Source organism: Impatiens glandulifera, chromosome 6, assembly GCF_907164915.1.
Source record: "Impatiens glandulifera chromosome 6, dImpGla2.1, whole genome shotgun sequence".
NCBI lineage: Eukaryota > Viridiplantae > Streptophyta > Magnoliopsida > Ericales > Balsaminaceae > Impatiens > Impatiens glandulifera.
This window is the reverse complement of record NC_061867.1, coordinates 18,275,706-18,295,821: the sequence shown is the minus strand read 5'-3', so window position 1 is coordinate 18,295,821 and position 20,116 is coordinate 18,275,706. Positions and strand designations below refer to the sequence as shown.

General features: G+C 33.6%; 2 protein-coding genes across 2 annotated transcripts; both read left to right on the top strand.

Moving 5' to 3' along the window:
• Positions 1 to 326: 326 nt before the first annotated feature.
• On the top strand, positions 327 to 12,102 carry LOC124943297 (CCR4-NOT transcription complex subunit 9-like). The gene is made up of 9 exons (XM_047483832.1): positions 327 to 520; positions 3,588 to 3,664; positions 10,727 to 10,881; positions 10,975 to 11,046; positions 11,130 to 11,262; positions 11,363 to 11,469; positions 11,545 to 11,831; positions 11,902 to 11,971; positions 12,046 to 12,102. The coding sequence occupies exons 1-9, from the start codon at positions 327 to 329 to the stop codon at positions 12,100 to 12,102; spliced, it is 1,152 nt and encodes a 383-aa protein (XP_047339788.1).
• A 2,354-nt stretch (positions 12,103 to 14,456) lies between these two features.
• LOC124943296 lies at positions 14,457 to 18,988 on the top strand. The gene is made up of 5 exons (XM_047483831.1): positions 14,457 to 15,014; positions 15,263 to 15,886; positions 16,161 to 16,320; positions 17,511 to 17,750; positions 18,834 to 18,988. The coding sequence occupies exons 1-5, from the start codon at positions 14,457 to 14,459 to the stop codon at positions 18,986 to 18,988; spliced, it is 1,737 nt and encodes a 578-aa protein (XP_047339787.1).
• The last annotated feature ends 1,128 nt before the right edge of the window (positions 18,989 to 20,116 follow it).

Below are 20,116 nucleotides of genomic sequence, written 5' to 3'. Positions count from 1 at the left end.
TTTGTAGGAGAGTTTGTAGTAGATCATGTCTATGTATTTTCCTATTTTTTAGCTCCACTATCTAATCATTTAATTAATTGTATTTAAATGATTTTAGCTTAATGAAACACCACTATGTTTTCCTTTTCATCTCTTTTTCTACACTAAAAGGTATTCTTAATTTAAAATAACTAAAAGATTGGTATCAGAGCTATCTTCTTGAGGGACCTGTGAGTGACAGAAACCCACCACGACATTTATCATTTTCTATGGATTCAGATATACCCTTTACATCATTAACACAACTTGTGTTCAATGGTAACAATTACATTGTTTGAGCTGTCCGAATGGAGACTCATCTGGATGCAAATGATCTCTGGGAAGCTGTTCAGGAGGAGTATGTAGTGTCAGAATTACAAGCTAGGCCAACACTAGCACAGATAAAGAATCACAATGAGAAGAAGACAAGGAAGTCGAAGCCAATGGCTACTCTGTTTTTTGCTGTGTCAACTAAGATTTTCATCAAGATAATGACCATAAAGTAACCAATAAGGTCTGAAATTTTCTCAAAGAATAGTATGAAAGAAATGAAAAGTTTAAGAAGGATGAAGTCCTTAATTTAATTATGGAATTTGAGATGATGAAGATGAAGGATTCGGAGACCATCAAGGAGTACTCTAACAGATTACTCCCAATTGTCAACAAGGTAAGATTGTTTGGCACTAAATTTTTTTATTTCAGATTGGTTCAAAAGGTGTTGATAATTGTTCTTGAAATGTTTGAGGCTACCATTTCCTCATTAGAGAACACTAAAGACTTGTCAAAAGTTAATCTTGTAGAAATATTAAGTGTCTTCTAGGCACAAAAATAGAGAAGATTGATGAGTAATGAAGGGTTTATAGAAGGAGCATTGCTAGTAAAAGTGAAATCAAGCCAAAGTGAAAAATAGAAGAAGAACTGAAGAATCAAGAAGGTAAGTGCATGTTCAAATTCCCAAGCACAAGTAGAGGTTCCCAACCATACTTTCCTCCTTGTAAGTACTGTGAGAAGAAAGGTCATGCACCTTATAGATGTTGGAGAAGGCTAGATGTGCAGTGTGAGAAGTATCATATGATGTGACATCACCAAAACATTTGCAAAAGTAATTTGTAGTAGAAGGATGTGACTCAAGTGAACCTTTAACAAAGAAATGTGGGTCAAGTTGCAAATTAGGAGGAGTTGCTCTTTATAGCAACTTGTTTTGCGGAAAATAGTTCAAGTAATAAATGGCTTGTGGGTAGTGGTTGCACCAACCAAATGACATTTGACCAAGGCCTCTTTAAGGAAATAGACACATCATTCAACTCCAAAGTCAAAATTAACAATTGAGAGTACATTGTAGTCAAGAGAAAAGGGACTGTGGCGGTAGAAAGTTTCTCATGTACTAAGTTGATTAAAGATGTGTTATTTGGGCCCGACATCAATCAAAATTTATTAAGTGCTGGTCAGCTACTCGAAAGAGGTTTAAAGGTGATCTTTAAGGGCAAGAAGTGCCTAATCAAAGATGCAAATGTGGTGAATGTGTTCAAAGTCAGCATGAACGGGAAAAGATTTGAGCTAGATCCACTAAAGGAGGAGTCATCAGCCTATTTAGCTACAATATCTCAAGCTAAGATTTGTCATAAAAGGCTGGGCCATTTCCATCATAATCCACTAAGAGTTTTATTATTCATTTTAAATTGAGATTTTCTATAACTCTCATGCAAGATTTTAATGATCTTTCACTTTTGTTATATTTAATAATGCTCTCAATTTATAAAAAAACTAACGGTTGAGTTCCATCTTTGAAAAATTAAAGATTGGATTCGATCTTATCCTTGCGGCGATCGCGACGAAGAAGATGATCGGGGTTCAAAACGACGTCGTTTCGAGTGCGTTTGACGATCGTAGAGCGTTCCGGCAAGAGCCGTTGCGATCCATCCGCATTTTAGCCATTCCATCGTGTTTTGGCTGGAGGAGCTAACACTTGGTTAGCTGGTTCGCTGCTTCGCGGGTGCACATTCCTTCAGTTGCAACGGGCCACGCGGGCATGTCTCGAGCGTTGGATGAAAATCCAGCGTTGATTCAATGGGCGCGGTTGCGGCTGTAGTTTTCCATCCGAATTTCGGCTAAACTAGATTACGATTTTATTTTTATTTTAAAACCTCAAAGGTTTGTTTGAAATGATTTTTCTTTCACTCTTTTGTCTTAATTTTGATCTTTTCAAATAAAAAAATATCAAAATAAATATGACAAATTTTTTTCATATCTTTTTTTTTTTTGCATATTTTCGGGTTAAATAAATAATTTTAGGAGATGAAATGGGTACCAAATGTTATCCTAAATTATTTATTTTTGATCCCTTGATTTTTTCTAAAATAATTTTAAGATAAAATTGAGTACAACATTTATCCCAATTTTCTTTTGTTTTGGCCATTACCTTAATTAATTAGATGTAATTATCACAATAATTAATCTTAATTAATTGTTTAATTGAGTTTTTGTCCATGGAGTGAATTATTTCGATTTTATTTATTAAAATAAATCAAAATAAATATTTTAATATTTTAAATTAGTGTGTATATTTAGTTCCTACACATATGATGTACAACAATAATCTCAATTCACGAATGAATCATCTATAACTTATTGGGAAGCTACACTCGATATATTTTTTATTGGGAAAACGGTTAAAACCATTTCATTAAAATCCCAAAAATGGGAGGGTCAAGGATCAAAGTTAGACAAACTCTAGCTATGATTAAAGGATGATAATCAAACGACCCTGAAGAATCTAATTAGTAGCAATCAAACATACAAACAAATACTTCAAACAAAGATAATAAAATGTTTTAAATCCTAATTATCCCAATCAGGATTTTTATTTTCATACCAACCTGTTGTATTAATAGGTTGTCTTCCTCTTGTCCCTACTCTTTCCTTTTCTCTTGCAATGAAAGATGATTAACTAAAGAGGTTGATAAATACTGAATATTCTCATTTTAATTTCATTCCTTATATGAACCCGTTCTATTTTGATAGAAAGAATTATTTTTCAGGATTTTTGGATTTTTCATCTTGTTGTTCTCAACTTTAATTTTAGATGATTGTCTTCATTTCCTTCAGTTTCAGCTTTGGAATCCTAAACAACTTTAGATTCCTCTATATCAACCTTGTAATTCTCATCTTCCTCTTGATTAGTCTGACTATCTTCCTCTTTCTTTTCATATGCAACCATTTTAACTTGATTTGATTGTGATTCCTCAACTATCTCTTCATCATGATTATGTTGAGGTTCCACCTCCTTCTTCGTATTGCTTTCTTCTTGTACATATTTTTTAAAAATCTTTTGTTTCATGTTCTATAACTACATTTTTCTCTTTGATTATAGGCGCATATGTTTCATTTACCTGCATCTTTATTTTTTGACTTTTATAAATTATCTGATCTTCTTCCTTAACCAAATCACATTTTGGGCTTGCATGTTGGAAGGTATTGCAGAAAGAACATATGTTTGACCCCCACTTATAAGTGATTTTCATCACAATATGTTTTCCTGTTATGTCTACTACTATCTTACTTTTCGGCAGTGTGCTTCTAGGATGCACCTCAATGCTAATTCTAGCAAATGATAGGTTCTCCCCTCCTTCAATAATTGAGTCCATGTGTAATTAATTGGAATATGATTTACGAGGAGCGTAAATCTCAAAAGCTTTGACTTATTTTTGATTCTTTTATCATATCTCTGCTGCTGCCAAAAAGGTCTTCATCAGTCCTTACGCCAAAATAGAAACATACTGTTGAGTCCATATAAAGCTGATATCTACAGCTACCGGAAATGTGTTTATATAGTACCGAGGCTGATATATTTTAAGAATCAAGAAGCGTACCGAAACGCTTCTAAGTGAATACCGATTCTATTAAAAAACCAATTTCAATAAGATATCGGGTATTCTTCTTATAGAACCGAAGTTATATAATATCGGAAAGAAAAAATACCGGACGCGTGCTTTGCAAAATACCGATGTTAGAAAATGTCGATTCCTCTAAAATACAAATTTGGGAAAATATCGGTTCCGCTTCACATAATAACGACATCGTAAAATGTCGATTCCTCTAAAATACCGATTTGGGAAAATACCGGTTTCGCATCACATAATACCGACATCGTAAAATGTCGATTCCTCTATAATACCGATTTGGGAAAATATCGGTTCCGCTTCACATAATACCGACGTTGTAAAATGTTGATTCCTCTAAAATACCGATTTGAAAAAATACCGGTTCCGCTTCACATAATACGGACATAGTAAAATGTCGATTCCTCTAAAATACCGATTTGAGAAAATACTGGTTTCGCTTCACATAATACCGACATCATAAAATGTTGATTCCTCTAAAATACCTATTTGGGAAAATACCAGTTCCGCTTCACATAATACCGACATTGTAAAATGTTGATTCCTCTAAAATACTGATTTGGAAAAATACTGGTTCCGCTTTTGTAGAATACCGATATGTTACAAAACCGATCTTACATAATGCCGGTTACTTGTTTATAGAAAACCATTATTTAGAATGCCGATTTTATGTAAAATCAAACTTTGATAAAATACCGAAATAAAGTGCCGAGCAACTTTTTCTTCTGGTTTTTCTTTAATCTGTACAAAATTTAACATAATTAAGTTCTTATTTAATAGATAGTTAATACTATTAATTAATTATCTATTTTTACTTAACAATTTTTCTCTTTTTAATTATTTAAAATAAATATTCAAAACTTAATAATTTTATAATTTTTGAATTATTATCTTAAATTAATTAACTAATTTGATCGAATAATTTCTCTCTTTTTGATGGTTTAAAATAAATTATCAAAGTCAGTAATCTATTTCTCAGCAATATATTTAAAATTTAAAGAGAAAACTATTAAATTTGAGAATTATTATTATTATAAAAAAATAAATTAAAAAACTATATATTTAAAATTTAAAGAGAAAACTATTAATTATCACATATTTTTAATTTTTTAAATTATATATATATATATATATTTATTATTATTTTTTTATGATATGTCCAATTGTTTATCCTAATTATATTTTTAAACAATTGCTTATATTAAATTTATTCATTTTTCATTTTTTTATTAAATAGTCAAAATCAACGTAGATATAAAAAAAGCAAATGAATTAGTTACCTGATTATTTAGTACTTTATTCTTTAAATAAGCAAATCAAAACTAGGTAATATTATATTAAAGTTGAATTTTTTATAATTTATTTGGTAATTTGATTCAAAACTTAATATTTGAAATCTTTATACATTTAATCTTTTTTTTAAGTTTTTTTCAAATTAATAAAATTAAATTTTAAACTCATAGAATGATGTTTTGTAATTTTATTTATTTTATAAATTTAAAAATGTTTATTAACAATAAATTTTAATTAAAATTAATTTTTTAAAAATAAAAATAATTCAAAATTAATTAAATTTGAATAATATTATTTTTCTCCAAAATATTTATACATAAATAATATTTTGTTTATATTCGTGTACTACCGGTTCATTTAACCATATATCTAATTTAGCCAAATATAAAATAATTTTTATTTTAATTAGAAATTATCAAAAACAAAATTTATATACAAATTAAATATATAAAAATATTAACAAATATATAAATCATTTCATAATATATAATATGAAAACATATAAAAAAATGACAAGGAGATTATCATATGATGAATGTCAAAATTGGTATTGGAAGGAGAATATTATTCTGGTACGATCTATAGCTAGAGAATAATTCCACAATTCTTAGAGAGATATTACAATCTATCAGAGATAGAATCATAATATCCCCTATAAAATCATTACAAGGAAAAGAAAGTTCAAATAGTTCTTATTTGGTGACTTGTTTGTAATTTAAATGTTTTTTGTTTAGTTTTTTCTATAATTCAGTTGTTTGAAACTCAATTGGTGTTTTCAACCAAGTTAGTGTTGAGTTGTGGAGCCTACACTTATAATAAACTCTACATTGTTAATTAGAGTTTATTGAGTTTATCTTTTTTTGGTTTTGGGCTTGGGCCTGACCAAAGTTATTTAGGTTTATTACCTGAATGTTTACCCTATAAATATATAATTATTAAGGGTTTACATTTGATAGACAGAATTCTAGAGAGATAAAGTGTGAGGCAAAAACTCTGTATTCCTTCTCCTTCTTCATAGTAAATCTGGTGGTGGCTGAAGTGGATGTAGCTCAATTTGAGTGAACCACTATAAATCTGTGTTCTTGTGTTCTTCTTTCTTGTGTTTTTACAGATTGTTTTCAAGCAGGTCGGATTTGGGAGATACAAATCCTAACAAGTGGTAACAGAGCAGCTGGTCTAGATCTGATCATTGGAAACAATGACAAGTGAGAACAGTATAGGACATGGGATTGAAAGATTTGATGGGACAGATTATGCCTTCTGGAGAATGCAGATTGAAGATTATCTCTATGGAAAGAAGCTTCATGTTCCTTTGAGTGAGAAACCAGAGAAGATGGATGAAGCTGAATGGAAACTCCTTGATAGACAGGTTTTGGGAGTTGTCCGATTGATGCTAGCCAAGACAGTTGCTCACAATGTAGCAAAGGAGAAGACCACCATAGGTATGATGAAAGCTCTTTCTGATATGTATGAGAAACCATCTGCTAACAACAAGCTACACTTAATGAAAAGACTTTTTTACTTAAGAATGGTGATGGTACTTCTGTCACTACTCATTTGAATGAATTCAATACAATTGTGAATCAATTTCTATCTGTTGAGATTGATTTGGGGGATGAAGTTAGTGCCCTGATTTTGTTAGCATCTCTACCAAATAGCTGGGAACCTATGAGGGCAGCAATTAGTAATTCAGTTGGAAATGCTAAACTGAAATTTGTTGAAGTTAGAGATCGTATTCTTGCTGAAGAGGTTCGTAAAATTGATTCTGGTGAAACATTCAAAGGTTCTACTCTGAATGTGGAAAACAAGGGAAGAGGTAATGATAGAAATTTCAACCGATGTAAGAGCAGATCTATGTCAAGGAGCAGGAGGAGTCAGTTCAAGTCTGGGCGGACATTTGAGTGTTGGAATTGCGGTAAACAAGGTCATTTAAAGAGGAACTGCAAAGCACCGAAGAAAAATGGTGATGATAAAAATGATGCAGCCAACGTTGTTACAAAATCTGTCATTAATGCGTTACTTCTGTCTGTTGATAGCCCGATAGATTCATGGGTTTTGGACTCGGGAGCGTCTTTCCACACCACTGCCCACAAAGAATTAATGGAGAATTATGTGGCTGGAAACTGTGGGAAAGTTTATCTTGCAGATGGTGAGCCATTGGATATTGTTGGCATGGGGGACATCAAATTGAAGATGGCAAATGGTTCTATTTGGAAGATTAATAAGGTGAGACAAATTCCAGGTTTAATGCGCAATCTGATTTCTGTTACACAACTTGATGAAGAAGGTCACAATTTCAGTTGTGGAAATGGTGCATGGAAGGTGACTAAAGGAGCAATTGTTGTTGCTCGAGGTCACAAAACTGGAACGTTATACACGACTTCAACTTGCAGAGAAACAGTTGCTGCTGTAATTGATGACTCGAAGAACAATGAGCTATGGCATTGCAGGTTGGGCCATATGAGCGAAAAAGGGATGAAAATTCTTTTGAAGAATGGACAGATTCCAGAACTGAAGTCTGTTGAACATCAGTTATGTGAAAACCGCATTCTTGGAAAATAGAAACGAGTGAGTTTCTTAAAAACTGGGAAGGAGCTCAAGAAAGAAAGACTAGAGTTGGTACACACTGATGTGTGGGGACCTACACCTGTTTCTTCTATTGGAGGATCATACTACTATGTGACTTTTATAGATGATTCAACAAGAAAAGTATAGGTTTACTTTATGAAGCACACAAGTCTGAAGTATTTGCTATTTTCAAGAAGTGGAAGGCTTTGGTTGAAAATGAAACAAATCAGAAAGTTAAGTGCTTAAGATCCGACAACGGAGGTGAATATATCAATTCAGATTTCAAAGAGTATTGTGCTGAGAATGGGATCAGTATGGTGAAGACTGTTCCCCGAACGCCTTAAGAGAATGGAGTAGCTGAAAGAATGAATCGAACATTAAACGAGCGTGCTAGAAGCATGAGATTGCATGCAGGGCTGCCTAAAACCTTCTGGGAAGAAGCTATTAATACTGCTGCCTATTTGATAAACAGGGGACCCTCTGTTTCTCTTGAATTCAGAATTCCTGAAGAAGCTTGGAGCAATAAAAAGGTAAAACTTTCTTATTTGAAAGTGTTTGGTTTGTTATCATATGTTCATATTAATGAATGTGATAGGAGCAAGCTTGATCCAAAGTCTAATAAATGTTTTTTCATTGGTTATGGTGATATCGAGTTTGGTTATCGTTTCTGGGATAATCAAAATCGGAAGATCATTCATAGAAGAAGTGTTATCTTCAATGAACAGATTCTCTACAAAGATTGTGTTGGGAAGACATCAAATGGTGATTCCAAATTGAAAGAGACTAGTATAGTCGATTTAAGAGATTTTTCAGCTGAATATATACCGACTGTCGAAGAAGAACAATGTGTTGTTGAAAATGAAATCGTTGAGAACGTGGCTCCAGAGGTAAATCAGCAAACACCGGTTATACAGTTGAGAAGATCGTCAAGAAATCGAAAACCAGTTGAGAGGTGGTCTCAATCTCTGAACTATATCTTGTTGACAGATAAAGGTGAACCTGAATGCTATGAGGAAGCAAAACAGTGTGATAAATTAGTTAAGTGGGAGTCTACAATGAAGGATTTGGGTGATGCTAAACAAATCCTTGTGATGAGAATTTTCAAGGATGAAGAAGTTCTCAAGCTTTCACAAGAAGAATATGTGAAGAAAGTTCTTAGCAGGTTCAACTTGTATGATGCAAAACCAGTTACTACCCCCTTAGCTAGTCACTTCAGACTATCTAAAGATCAGTTGCCTTCAACAGAGGAGGAGAAAAATTACATGGAAACTGTTCCGTATGCCTTTGCCATTGGTTGTATTATGTATGCGATGGTTTGCACAAGACCAGACATAACACATGCAGTGGGAGTTGTTAGCATATTAATGAGCAACCCGGGTAAACAACATTGGGAAGTAGTAAAGTGGATTCTACGATACTTAAGAGGAAGTACGGGTCTCGCTTTGTGTTTTCGAAAGTCTAATATGGGTTTGGAAGGATATGTTGATGCTGACAATGGTGGTGATGTTGATAGTAGGAAGAGCACAACAGGGTATATTTATACTCTGGGAGGTACTGCAATCAGTTGGGTTTCAAAATTGCAGAAGATTGTTGCTCTTTCTAATTGTGAGGCAGAGTATGTTGCTGTGACAGAAGTTGCTAAGGAAATGATGTGGTTACAACCTTTTTTGCAAGAATTGGGTCAAGACTACGAGGGAAGTGTGTTGAGATGCGACAGTCACAGTGCCATTCATTTGGCAAAGAATCATGTTTATCATGGCAGGACGAAGCATATACAGGTTCGTTATCATTTCATCCGGTCAGCTTTAGAAGATGGAGTATTAGCTCTTGAGAAGATTCCCGGGAGTGAGAATCCAGCTGATATGTTGACGAAAACTGTGACAAATGAGAAACTGAAGTTGTGTGCAACTTCAGTTGGTCTTCTTCGTTAAGAAACCGAATGGAAAGCCACTACCGATCGAGAGATGATGAAGTTTGTCTCCAAGTGGGAGATTGTTGAGTTATGGAGCCTACACTTATAATAAACTCTACATTGTTAATTAGAGTTTATTGGGTTTATCTTTTTTGGTTTTGGGCTTGGGCCTGACCAAAGTTATTTAGGTTTATTACCTGAATGTTTACCCTATAAATATGTAATTATTAAGGGTTAACATTTGATAGACAAAATTCTAGAGAGATAAAGTGTGAGGCAAAAACTCTGTATTCTTTCTCCTTCTTCATAGTAAATCTGGTGTTCTTGTGTTCTTCTTTCTTGTGTTTTTACAGATTGTTTTCAAGCAGGTCGAATTTGGGAGATACAAATCCTAACAGTTAGGGTAAGTCTATCATTGTTTTTTGAAACTCATTTTCCCATTTTTGGGTTTATTAATAAAAGACAATAAACCGTTTTTCCAAAAATAAATATGACAAGAGATAAAAAAAATTAATATATATATATTATGTATAATATAGAGAGAAAATGAATAAATAATATTGATAATATATAATATAATTATATTGTACAATGTTTACATTGATAATATATAATATGAATAAATAACAAATAGGACCAACAAACATATAAAAATATATATGTAACGTATAATATGTAACCGAGTGTGACACGTTTTAAATAGTAAAAAAACAATTAATATTCTAATTTAGAAAATAAATTTTATACCAAATAAATGAAATTCACCATATCCAAAACTACATTGTGCTCATTAATTCCATTTATGTTTTCCATGTTTTATGGTTTTATTTTTACCTTTGACTAGTTTATTATATATTTAAAACACTTTCCTTTTAGAGGGAAATGGCCATGTTATGACTTATGAATGGTATTCTGTTCTTCTTCTGTATATATATAAGACCAACCCATGAACTTCATTACCAGCAGCTTGAAGTAATCAAGAGAGAAAGAGAGAGAAAGAGTTCATATTATTTGTTTGTCTCCCTTTTGCTTGCAGCTTCTTCCATGGCCAATTTACCTCACTCTTCCTCTGTGAACGCCGCATTCGGCAGTACCAGCACCATTCCCGGCGAAATGCAATTAGCTGAGAGGTTGGTATTTGATATTATCAATCCTGATCTTAGAGAAAACGCCCTTTCTGAGCTGGCCAAGGTTCATCTTCAACTTTTGCTTTCCAATTTCTTGTGTTGTTTAGTTTGATCGAAGTTGACCCATGTTATTTGTTTATCTTGTTTGTGTGTTTAGAAGAGGGAACGGTTTCAAGATTTGGGTCCATTGTTGTGGCATTCTTTCGGTATTATGGCTGTTTTCTTGCAGGTACTTCTTCTCCTTCCTTTTATAACTAACTCTTTTGTTTGAGAATATTTTTCACAATAAATAAACTCATTTCTTTTTTACAGGAAATCAAAGCTATTTACCCTGCTTTATCTCCCCCCACTCTTACTACAGATCAATCGAATCGAATTTGTAACGTTCTTGCACTCCTGCAATGTGTCGCATCACACATCGATACACGAAATTTATTTATAGATGGTATTTAACTATTTATTATGTTTCTCAAGTTTGATTTTATCTAATAACGATCTCATTAAATAGGGTAATGACTATGGGTGTTTTAATTTTGTAATTGCAGCCGACATCCCATCGTTCCTATATCCATTTCTTAGCCCAACTAGCAATTTAAGGTCTTTCGAATATTTGAGGCTCACTTGTTTGGGTGTGATAGGTGCCATGGTAAAGGTACACTAACTAACTGTAATTAGATTAAATTTTCTTACAAAACCTTCTAATAATTTTCTTTTCAATTTTTGATAGTTTAACAATACTAAGGTTACTAATTACCTTATTAAATCCGAGATAATGCCAATGTGCTTGAATACAATGGACTATGGTACAGAGTTATCCAAGACTGTTGCGACGTTTATTGTCCAAAAGATATTGCTCGATAATGCTGGCCTCAATTATGTTTGTTCGACGCAAGACCGTTTTTTGGCATTAGCACAACGTTTGGATAATATGGTGAACAACTTGGTTGAGCAGCCTTCGGATCGTCTACTCAAGCATATTGTTAAATGTTACCTTAGACTATCTGAGGATCAAAGGTACATTTATTGTCATTTTATATTGAATATAATTTTTATATATATTTGTTTAAATTATTGAATGTTTTAGGGCACTTGGAGCTTTGAAGGGTTATCTTCCGATTAAGTTGAGAGACGGTACATTCACAAGTTCTTTCCGTGTAAGTTTAGATTTATTTTTTATCCTAATAAATTATGGTCTTCCTCTGGGCCTAATAAGAATTAATATTTTTAGATGGATCCGACGACTCGAGGATGCCTACTCCAACTTCTCAAGAATGTAGAAGGATAATTTATTTGATGTTTTATATATATTTGAGGTTTCAATGATTTATTTGGTTGTAGTCATTTCAAAGGTTCTTATGAGATTCTAATAACATTTGTGGTTGTTATAGTTTAAATGAAGTTTTAATATTATAAAGTATTATTTTATTTTTGTGTTCTGTAGAATAAATTATCACCATGATGGATCGAATTCATAAGAAAGGCAGTACAATTGGAAATGTGCTAACTTAGTAGTATTTGGTTCATTGCTCTAGTTAATATAAAATAAAATTATAAAGTTTTTCTACATAAATTAAATCTTATTTAAAGTTATTTAAAAATTATTAACCAAGATACTAAATATTACGAGTTCGATTAATTAATAATTTAATGTTTTTTATTATTTTAATATTATTTATTTTAAAATACATTCTTTTTAAGAAAAGTTACACAATACATAAAGTAATAACCTTCCACCTAAATTTAAGATGGTTTTATTGGAAATTAGGCATCACTCTTACTATTTAAACAACTTAAGTTTGAAGTATATATTTTAAAAGAATATATATTTGGATTATGCTCCTAATTATGTATATTTTATAGTGAACACACATATTATTATTTTAATAATATTCTTAATCACAAAATATATTAGAATAAATGTTTAATGTATAATTTTAATAATGAATAGTCAATTTAATTTTCTTCTTCTAAAGTTGAGACAGTTGAGAATTTGCTTTAATAAATGTTTCTTTCTTAAAAGATGGAGGTTGAGACGGTTGCGAGTTTCAATGTGTGTAAACGTCATGATTTATTTAAAATTTGTAAAAGTTAAGATGATTGTGATCTTCAATTTGGAAACAATACTTTAATTAAAGTTTATCGCATATAGAATTTCAACGAGTAAATGTCACCTTCCATTAAATGTTACTTTCAAAACAACTTAGATTGTTTCGAATTGCCTTGTGTAATCGTGTAAAGAAAGTGAAATACAACTAGTCTCAATAATGTGAAACCATCAGTAGTGAAATACCACAAGTCTTAACTAGTAACCATCACAATTCAATAAAGGAACCACAAATCTTAATGTGTAACCGCCATAGTCCCATAAAAGGAGTTAAAAAGAAAATTTTCAATGTATAACCGTCCTAATTCCTGTAGACACTCATTTTACCCTCAATTTTATAGTTTATCTTCTTAATAATGCCAAGTCTATTATCGTTTAAAAATTTATACACGAATTATTTTAAGAGTAATTATTTTTAGAACATGAGTTTCCAAAATAGTTGTTTTCGAATTTTAATAAGTTAAGGTGATAATTATTCTAAGTTAAGGAAAAATTAGAAATTTTATTATACTTAACATATTTAAAGTTCAGACTGTGTCATTGTCATTTTGATACAAGTCTGTTGATCAGACTACAGGCAGCAGAAGACTATCAAGTGTGCAGTTACCCATTTTGGTATAAGTCCAAAAGCAACTTCCTAGGAGCAGGTAATTGTCAAAACTGCTAGAATGATAAAGTCAAGTAAAGACAAATTAGGCCAGCTGTCTCATGCCTTGGGAAGCTTCAACCGCATTTAATGCAATGTTGCTCATTTTGACCAACAAATCAGAGAGAGAAATATGATCGTTGTCATATTTCCACTATAAAAGGAGAAGCTAAAGAAAGAAACAACCACGGTTTTTAAAAATTAAGTTACAGAGCTATCAAGTGAGAAACCAATTGATTCATTCTTTCAGAAGTGTTAAGTGTTCATTGTATTTACATACTATCTAGTGTATTATAATTCTTATTCTGTGTGAAGAGTTGTAAGTCAATCTCAAGTAGTAAATAAGCCTTGATCATTCGACAGATTGTATTGTGTGTTTGAATATTCCTAGTGAATATCCTTCTCATTGTTTGAGAAGAAGAAGTGACGTAAGAGTTTTATCTCCGAACATCCATAAACTCTTGTGTCTTGTGTTCTTTCTTCTCTCCGGTCATTTTACTATCCGAACCGACTTCCTTTTATTCCGAACCGATCCTTCTTCATTCCATTCATCCTTACTAATCCAATCCGTGTGTGTTGCTTCAAGTTGAAACAAATTACTTCCGCACTTGAACCCGATTCAAGAAGTTTGTGACAACTTGTGTGGTGTTGAGATTGGTATTAATCTCTAACCGGATTAATGTCAACCGTTGTGAGTGTGTAAGCGTTCTCCGTTAGCCGGATCCCGGTTCCCTATCGGCGATCCCGTTCTTATCAATTGGTATTAGAGCAGCTAGTCTCAATACCCAAGCAACCCTAAGCAAACATGACTTACAGTGAGAAGCATCCAATGCTATAAAGTGAAGAGTTTTCCGATTAGAAGATTCAGATACATCTGCATCTGATCACTATGGATGACGAGATGATGTTCATCCTATCTGATGGTCCGATAAAGATTGAGAAGGAAAGAAGTGAATGGACGGCCGATGATAAAAGAAGGAACAACCTGGATAATCATTGCATGAGTCACATCTTCAAATCCCTGGACAAAAACACATTTGGCAAAGTCAGAGAATGTAAAACTGCAAAGGAAGTATGGGAGACAGTAATCCAACTCCATGAAGGAAATGAAAGAACCAATGAGAACAAGATACTGGTGGCCACCCAAAAGTTTGAAAATATTAAAATGAGGCCCGATGAAACCATGAAAGAGTTCAGTGATTGGTTTACCAGTGTAGTGAATGAGTTGTCTACACTTGGAAAGAAGTACGATAACAAGGAAACTATTGTCAAGACGTTGAGATCTCTTCCCAGCGTTTGTGATATAAAGACCATGGTGATGCGAGAGTCCAACAACCTCAGGAAAATAAAACTGCATGATGTTTTTGAAGACCTGAAGGCATACGAATTCGAGATGAGATCCCTAATAGAAGATAAAGCCTCAACGTCAATCGCGACTAGAGCCCTGGTGACATTAGTAGAGCCAGCCGTTCATTTACCGGTTAAAACTGCCGAACAGTTTAGCGAGGATGCGATATCTATTCTTTCAAAGAAATTTGGAAAATTCATGAAAAAAAATCAACCGTCAAACAACTACAACTATAACTATAGTGACAAATCGAACGCTAGATGTTATAACTGCAATGCGTTAGGTCATTACCGGTCAAAATGCATAAACCAAGAAGAGATGATAAAAAACAAGATGATCACAACTAGAGGGGTGAACATCAACAATCCGGTGAAGGCAAGGAGATTCAAAAGGCATTGATAACTGACGATGGTGGGAGCTTGTGGCCTCATACCGACTCGGATAGCGATGACGAAGGAATCACATGCCTCATGGTTAATCAAGAAGAGGTATTTGATTTTTTTTGTGAAGAGTTTACCCGACAAGACCTTGTTACTGTTCACAATGACATGGTCATTGAATTCAAGAATTTGTCAGCTCTTGTACCAACCCGGCTGAACTTCCACACCAGTGAATCGAGTGGAACTAAGACCGATGAACCGACTGAACTATCTTGTGAGAATGAGAAGCTCAAGGAGACAGTTAAATCGTTAATTGAAGAAAATGAAAGATCAAACTATATGATGGCAGCTTGGAAAAGATCTAGTGAATCTGTAAGCCAGATGTCGAGTTATCAAAGACAACACAACTGTAAATTCGGTATCGGCTATGACGACAGTAAATCGACTAAACGGAAACCTTCCAACGGTTTGAAACTCGGTAAGGATAAGCTTCATTTTATAAGCTTTGTTAAGAGTTCTTCAACCAATAACGAAACAGTTCATGACTCAAAACTGGCCAAAGAATTAAAATATGTATGTCCAACTGACACGGTACAATGGCTTCATCTTGAGAGAAGGAAAGCCATTCGGCCGGTTAGAAGAGAATCCAACCGAAGAGTAGAAAGAAGTTTTCAAATTTCACCAAACCATAATGAAGTACAAAGAGGCAGACAGAGAGATGTCAAGCCTGGTACATGTAAGAGTATTAAGACCATCACTAGGAAACTAATACGAATAATTAAAGTGTGGATTCCTAAGGAATTAATCAACTACGGACCCAAATGAATGTGGGTACCAAATAGGTGTATATATTTATATTTTTCAGGTTAAGATGAACAAGCGGCTGGGAAACTCTGAATGGTATTTGGACAGCGGTTGCTCTAGACACATGATCGGAAACAACAGTTTGTTGACCGATATTGTTCATGAAGTCGGTGCAATGATAATTTTCGGGGACAACTCTAAAGGTAGAGCCGTGGGCAAGGGTAAGATTGTTCATGGAAACCTGACTATAAATAATGTGCTTTTGTTGAAAACATGCATTTTAATTTGTGGAGTATTAGTCCAATGTGAGATGTAGGATACACTGTAGAATTTCATAAACATGCATTTTTAGTCAAGAATCCACATGGTAGCACTTTACTAACCGGAAATAGGTTAGGAAACATTTACAAAGTAGACTGGAAAACTAAAGTTGATAACCCGATTTGCATGATAGCTAAGAATGATCAAAACTGATTTTGGCATAAAAGGCTAAATCATTTGAACTTCAAATCCATAAATTACATTTGTAGCAAAGAATTAGTTCAAGGAATGCCTAACATGAAATTTGCCAAAAATAAAGTTTGTTCTAAATGTTAAATGGGGAAACAAACAAAATCAACATTTAAAAGTAAAGGGAAAACACAATATAGCCGATGTTTAGAATTGCTTCACATGGACCTATATGGACCGATTAGGGTCACAAGCCTAGGCGGTATGCATTACACTATAGTAGTTATTGATGATTACTCTACATATACTTGGGTGATATTTTTGGTATCTAAAAATCAAGCAACACCGAATAAACTGCTTAAAAGATTACAGAATGAGAAATCTATACACATAAACAAGATTAGAAGTGATAGAGGAACTGAGTTTATAAATAGTAGTTTGACTACATTTCTTGAGGAATCAAGCATTAGACACGAGTTTTCTAGTGCTAGAACACCTCAATAAAATGGACTGACCAAGAGAAGAAACTGAACTCTCAAGGAAGCCGCAAGGTCCTTAATAGTCGATTCGGGTATTGCTAAAACATTTTGGGCTGAGGCTATCAACACTGCATGTTATACACAAAACCGGTCTATGGTTAACAAACGGCTCAATAAAACACCGTTTGAAGTATACCATGATAGAGTTCCTAACATTCGGTATCTTAAGATCTTTGGCTGTCAGTGTTACATTCATATTAATGGCAAAACATATCTGACCGCCTTTGATGTAAAATTTGTTGTTGGAATAATATTGGGTTATTTTGTAGTAAGTAAAGCATATAGAGTGTATAACACTAAGACTTTAACTGTTGAAGAATCTTCTCATGTTGTTTTTAATGAATCGGTTGAAAATAACAATACATCAACCTTTGATTTACACAACAGATTAGAAAACTTAAATATTCAATCTGATATTGAAGATGAGGTTCCGGTCTTTAGAAGGTTTGTCTATGACAAAACGGTTAATGCTGAGATTCAGCCGGATCAAGCTGCCTCACAACAGAAAGTTGACACCTCATTGTCTGTTGAGAAAATCGGTCGTCTTGACATTGTTCAGCCTACCGATCTGTCTAACCTTGATCAGATAATCGGTCATTTAGAAGACATTTCTGGACCGAATCTTAAAAGGAACAGAGATCATCCTCCTGTGCTTATTATAGGTAACCCTTCACTACCCATCCAAACTAGGCATCAACTGTTGGAAAAATATGAAAACTCTACTTTCATAAAAAGGTGTATGAAGCATTGTTAGATCCCGATTGGATTTTATCAATGCAAGAGAATTAAACCAGTTTAAGAGGAATAAAGTCTGGAACTTAGTTTCAAGACCGAAAAATCAATCGGTCATCGGAACAAGATGGATGTTCAGAAATAAACTCAATGAAAACAGTTTGGTTACGAGGAACAAGGCTAGATTAGTGGCCCAAGATTATAAACAGGAAGAAGACATTGATTTTGAAGAATCATTTTCTCATGTGTTCAGACTTGAAGCCATTAAAAATTTTCTAGCTTTTGCAGCTTTCAAAAATTTTAAAGTTTTTCAAATGGATGTTGAAAGTGCATTTTTAAATTGTGTACCAGCTGGATAAAGCTCTTTATAGTTTAAAACAAGCTCTTAGAACTTGGTATGACAATTTGACAAAAAATTTGTTCAAACATGATTTCACTATAGGATCGGTAAATAAGACTCTATTTAAATTTGAGAAAAATGGACATATCTTACTTGTTCAAATTTATGTGGATGATATTATTTTCTGGTCAACCGACACTAAGCTATGTGATAAATTTTCTAAAATTATTATTGAAAAAATTTGAGATGAGAATGATGGAGGAGTTGAGTTTCTTTCTAGGTCTCCAAGTTCGGCAGATCGAAGGAGGAACATTTATCAATCAATCCAAATACACAAAAGAGTTGCTAAAGAAGTTTGGAATGAAGAACTGTTCCGCAGTCTCCACTCCAATGAGTTCATCAATCAAGCTAGATAAAGATGAAGATGGTCAAGGAGTGGAATTAATTGCCTATCGTGGGATTATCGGTTCACTTTTGTACCTGACAGTTAGCCGACCGGACATTCTGTTTGCGGTTGGAGTGTGCGGGAGATATCAGGCTAATCCTAAAAAATCTCACTATACTGCTGCTAAAAGAATCTTAAAATATTTAAAGGGCACTCAAGATGTGAGACTATGATATCCGAAGGTTTCCAGTTTCAATCTAACGAGTTACTCTGATGTAGACTATACAGGTTGTAAAATCGACCGTAAGAGTACTAGTGGGACATGCCAGTTCTTAGGTGACCAGCTTGTTTCCTGGTATAGCAAGAAGCAGACTTCGGTTACAACCTCAACAGCGGAAGCAGAGTATCTTGCAGCCGGAAGCTGTTGTGCTCAGCTTCTATAGATTCAACAGCAACTGAGGGACTTCGACATTACGGTTGATGAATCTCCAATTTTCCGTGACAATACCAGTGTAATAACAATAACATACAATCCGGTGTTGCATTCGAGAACCAAACACATTGACATTAGGCATCATTTCATTCGGGAGCATGTGCAGCAGAAACACATCAGGCTGAAATATGTTTCCACCGAATAGTAAGTGACCGACATTTTCACAAAGCAATTACAGGAAGCTAAGTTCTCTTATTTTAGAACTATTTTGGAACTTGCTGATAGCAGTCAACTTATTTCTTAAACGCATTTTCTCATGAAAAATCGGGTATGATCTTAGGGAGAAGCTCGCGCTTCTCAAATCATGTTTTCGATATTTTTATAAAACTAATTCAATCTTTCAAAATGTATGCATCTTATTTAAAAACCGGTCAAGCACGTACATGCATTTGTTATGTGCATAAAGGAATAAGGACTCAAGTATGTAAAATTGGACAGTTTTCTCCTGTTGAAGTCGGCTAAATCACTTCACCGAAATATCTGTAAACAAATCAAGCAGTCTAAGTGAATCGGATAAAACAAATGGATTGCTCTATAAACTGAACAGTTGCCGGCTTTGAGCAAAAGCGGTACCTCTTCAGAACAGAATAACCTATTTCGATAAACCGATCAATAAAAAACCAGCTGATTATTTACAATTTTATTCCGGTGATTTCATTTTCTAGTCAACATGGGACAACTGGACAATGTTTGTCATATATGTTTGAACAAAATCCTGCGAACAAGTAAAATAGTCTAACCTCAAAGAACGTGAAGACTTATGTCTATCATCGTTTGAAGGAAAGACTAACATTTCACCAAAATAGCATTTCTTGAAAATATAATCCATATTTGCTTTTTCATCATTAGTTGTCTTGGAAATGACCATTATTCATATCTAACTACATTTAGAATGAAACTAGATACTCTAACCGATTCCTTGGCTATATAATAACTCATCCACTCTCATTTTAAATCACACTCTCTATCAAACAAAATAAAATCCTCAAGCAAAAATGTCTAACTTCCTTACCAACAAATATCTTCTTGCCGATTTTGAATCGGTCTCGCATTCCGAAGATGTTGAAATTGAAGTCCT